Raw genomic sequence first — 4,904 nt, forward strand, 5'->3', positions numbered from 1 at the left:
GGAATACAAGTAGAATCACAGAGCCGAAGGAAGAAATTGATGTAAAAAAGAAACAACTCCAAAATTTAGAAGATGGTCCTACCTGGTTTGGCTCAGTGGATAGAGCCTTGGCCTGTGGACTGAAGGGTCCTGGTTTGATTCCCTTCAAGGGCAAGTACCTCAGTTGCAGGCTCCATCCCTGGCCCTGGTCAGGGCACATGCAGGAGGCAACCAATCAATGTGTCTCTCTCACATCAATGTTTCTCTCTCTGTCTCTCCCCCTCCCTTCCACTCTCTCTACAAATCAATGGAAAAATATCCTCGGGTGAGAATTAACAAAAATAAAAACAAAATTTAGAAGGTGCTTGCAAGGACATCATGCTTGCAGATGACGACTGCTTAATGATACCTTATCAAATTGGTAATGTTTTCATTAGCCATTCTCAAGAATAAACATAAGAAATGTTAGAAGAAGCAATGAAAAATTTGCAAGAAGAAATTGATGCCTTAGAATCCAAATTGGAATGCATTCAGCAGATTTTAGCAGATTTGAAAGTTCAGTTATGTTCAAAATTTGGGAGCAACAAAAGCTTTAAAGCAGATGAAAGTTAAACATTTTATAATAATTTTTAAAATTTGTTTAATAAACTTAAATATTGTTTAAATGATCATTTCCTTTTTTAAATTGATATGGAAAGCAGAAATTTCTTTTTTAAAAATTATTTAATGGAAAATTGCCTATTTTCACAATTTGCTTACTTATTTTATATTTTTAAGAGAAGACAGTCAAACTACAGCAGGAAGGCCGGGGAGAGTGGGAGGGCAGGAGGGGGGTGGGTAAGAGATCAACCGAAGGACTTGTATGTATGCATATAAGCATAACCAATGGACATAAGACACTGGGGGGTAGGGGAGGCCAGGGGATTGTCAAGGGCAGGGGGAAAAAAAGGAGACATATGTAATACTCTTTGTAATACTTTAAGCAATAAAAAAGAAAAAGAAAAAAAAAAGAGAAGACAGTATTCATCTATGTATTTTGTGTAATGATTATATCAAATGAGGGGTTTTATGTCATGTTATTAAATCAATTAAGCAATCTTATGTTTCTATATTATCATTTAGAATATGTTGTAATTTTTATCAGAAAATTCAATACTTGTATCATAGTTTTTATATGTCTATTTCAGTTGCTATTTAGAAATGGTGAAAGGACTCTAGAAAGACTCTAGAAAGGACTCTAATTCTACATCTGTCTACTCTACTCATTTCTACTCTAAGCCTTTGTTATATACTAAAAATATATACTTTTGTTTAAATATATGCAATATCTATATATCTACATATATAAAAGGCTAAGTGACTGACTGTTCGTCCATCTGACCATCCAACCGACTGGCCAGCCAGTACATATGATGCACACTGGCAATTTAAAAATAAACATTGACTTGTGTATGCACGATATATGTCCCCGTCTGACACTGGCCTCCCATTTAAATTAATTCCAAGTCAGTTTCCTGTGATGTCAACATTTACGATGACTCTTAATAAATCACAAGGACAAACTCTAGACAGAGTAGGAATATTCTTACCTGAACCCGTTTTTGGACACGGTCAGTTATATGTTGCTTTCTCTCGAGTTCAAAGAGCATGTGACGTTAAAGTTAAAGTTGTAAATACTTCATCACAAGGGAAATTAGTCAAGCACTCTGAAAGTGTTTTTACTCTTAATGTGATATTACAGGGAGATATTAGAATAAATTTAATCAATTTATCAGTCATTGTTTTTATCAATGTTGTTTTTATATCATGTTTTTGTTGTTTTTATATCATGTCTTTGTTATTATTGTCTATTAATTTATATATTATTTTCATACCCGTTTTACTAATTTTCTTTCATCTCTGACTTTTCTATTATAGAGAAAGGGCGAATAGCAATATTAAAATATTTCTTCTAATTAATTTCCTTTCAATGTGCACGAATCCATGCACCAGGCTACTAGTATATTAAAGCTGAACATATATATCTCACATATATATCTCTGAACATATATATCAGTGCCCAGCCTCCATCCAGGCACAAGCAGGAGGCAACAAATCGATGTGTCTCTCTCACATCAATGTTTCTCTCTCTCCCCCTTTCATCCTCCCTTCCGCTCTCTCTGAAAAAGCAATGAAAAAAATATCCTTGAGTGAGGATTAACAATAACAACAACAACAAAAGTCTTTACCTTAAATAAAGAGTTCATTTATCCTCATCCCCCCACCCCCCAAAAAGCAAAAAAATGGGTGGGGGGGAGGGTTACTGTGAACAAAGATGTCACAGAGAGCACCCAGCTTTGTCAGGGGAAGCCAAGACCAGGGAGCAGTTTCACAAGTAATTCTACTAAAAGACAGTAGGGGAATGAAGTTAAGTAGTAGGAAATGTCTACAAGCTAAATGCATGATTATGACTTCAAATTGCCATTTGGCTAAGCTTCTTGTTACTGATTTTAAAAACTGCCAACACACTCTCCCCCACCTGCCCCCCAGCCCATGATCAAAACCTCCCTTCATTTGTATTTCATTCATTTCTGGTTGTGCTGAAAAATAAACAACCAGCCCATGAGTTCACTTCTCAAAAAGTATTTGCACTTACAAAAACCTTTTTAAGGCATAGAATGGGTTTCTTACTTCTTAAAAGTGTGTTTCTAGCACTGTTAAAAGCTTGCGTTTACAAATAGCTGCTAAAACAATTCCTCTGGATTGTTCCAGAAGGGCGATAGTGAGACAGTCGATGAGACTTGGGTTATGATGTTGATCAGATCTGGCTTCTTTCTTTCCTTTTTCATCAGAGGCTGGCCTTTTCCTGGCTGCAGCTTCTCTCTTTTCTGCAGGTGAATCTTCTACACTTTCTTGGTTGGTTGTTTTTGCTCTTTCCTTTTGCTCCCCTTTCCCCATTTGTCTGTACTTTTTTTGCCTGATGATTTTTTTAAACATTAATTTCAACATTTGCAGGAGCAGTTTGGATGGCGTCTGGCCAGTCTCTCCTTGGGCTCCCTCCCCTTGCTGCCTCTTGAGCTGAACTCCCCTCTCTCTCCTGGGCATCTTGGCAGAGGTTGTGGGGGGAGCACCTGGGTGTCTGCGGGGACAACAGGGTGAGAGCCTTGGCAGAGCTGAGCCGGCTGGACATTGCTTCTCTGGCCACCCCTGAGCTTCTGGGCTCCTGTTTTCAAGCTTTGTAAAAGCACCAGAGCTCTTTTTCACTCTGAAATCTTGCACAGAATCCGACATTTAATAGAAAAAGAGAGGAACTGGCCCTGTTGAAGTGGGAGTGCACTTTTGTGGAATGCTGATAAACGTGACTTGAAAATCCCGTGACTTCATCATGGAACGCTGCAAAGATTCTTACCTTTGACTATGAAAAGTGATAAAAATCCTTATTGTTTTTCCCCCCATGAATAGGAATTCACTTCTGCTAATTCTGGAGACTGGAGAAAACAAGCTAAAGGGGTGGACGCTGCCCGTGAAGGCTTTAGTTGCTGACAGCTCTGAGACCTGCCTCTAAAGTCAGGGAGCAGGGGCCCTGGGTGAAACACTGTGGAAGAGGGCAGCAGTCAAATCTGAGGCCCTAGTAGCGAATATGGGGCCTCTGTCCTCCTAGGTTGTTTACCTTCTTCATTCATGAGTTCGAGGTGGAGAGTGAGAGGAGCGTTTCCTTCTGCGAGTGACCCATGACCTTGATTAATGACCACTAATCTCTATTCACTGTTTACCAGCAGGTTAGGAAGGCCTTTAATGATACCAGAGAAGAAAACAATTAGGAAAATACAGGCTGGTTGACCACATGACCTGTACAGGCCTAGACTTTTATCTGATCAATCGGTTTAGACTCTGTAGTCAGTGTAGCCCCATGCTTCCTTTAATTATGTGGACTAGTTTCTCATCTCCTGGGAAACTCAAAACACTTGACTCATGAATAGGCACTCTTTCTCTTAATTGTTGGTATTATATCCATCAGTTACCTTCTGTAAAGAAAATACATATAGTTTTGAAATAGCTTGTTCTTTTATATAGATTCTACTGTCAGTGAAATAGCCTTGAAATTTCTATACAGGCATTTTCAGCAAACTTTTTGTTGAAGTATAATATATGTACATAAATATATATAATGTATATACTCATAAGAGTACAGTTGGATGAATTTTCACCCACATGTATGCACTGTATCTCCAAGTCAAGGTATAGAATATCACCAGTCAGTCCCCACAGAAGCTAACTACTACCCTAATTCTAACACCATGCATACTAATATTGTCTGGTTTTAAATGTTTCTATTTTAATAGCTGGCCAGGTAAAATATGCTCCAATAGACAAAGAGCTTCTTTGTTAATACCTTTGCATCAGCAATCATAATCCTAATGAATGCTATTTATTTTGCCTTTTCCCTGTGCCTTGTGAGTTGAACCAGCTTGCCATAGTGCTCAAAGGCTAAAATGTCCTTCCCAAGATGGGGTCAGTCTTTTGGTTTAATCATTTGTCCACTGAAGAAGGAAGATGTGCTGTGAATATCTCTTTAACAACTGGCGCATTTCATTGTTTGTTTATGGATCAATCTCAAGCCATATATGTTTGAATATTTTTATTTTATGCACTTATACGCTTGTATACATGTTATTTCCTGCCTTGACTTCTCCTTTTTTTTCCTTTTTCTGTCCTCAGTAGACAGCATTCTCTACCCTATGTACCCCTACCATGCAAACTTTCCTCAACAATCCTGCTCTCCAGAATTCATCATCTCTGTGCACACTGCCTTGAAACGATTTTACTACTGATTATACAAAAGGCACATACAACCTCGGAGAATTCCTCTTTTATTTCTGCTTTGAATATAAAAAAAGACTATAAGAAATTTAGACCTGGAGGGGGAAATGAGTAATAAAACCAAC

The 4,904-nt window shown here is 38.1% G+C and overlaps 1 protein-coding gene across 1 annotated transcript; it reads left to right on the forward strand.

The window, feature by feature from the left end:
• Window positions 1-357: 357 nt before the first annotated feature.
• On the forward strand, window positions 358-591 carry LOC308514975 (prefoldin subunit 4-like; the record flags this gene model as incomplete). The annotated part of the gene is given in 3 exon segments (XM_081085324.1): window positions 358-429; window positions 433-435; window positions 439-591. Coding segments are annotated over 3 exon segments (228 nt in total).
• Between the last annotated feature and the right edge of the window lie 4,313 nt (window positions 592-4,904).

The sequence above is a fragment of the Myotis nattereri genome (genome assembly GCF_964212035.1).
Source record: "Myotis nattereri genome assembly, chromosome: 3".
Taxonomy (NCBI): Eukaryota; Metazoa; Chordata; class Mammalia; order Chiroptera; family Vespertilionidae; genus Myotis; species Myotis nattereri.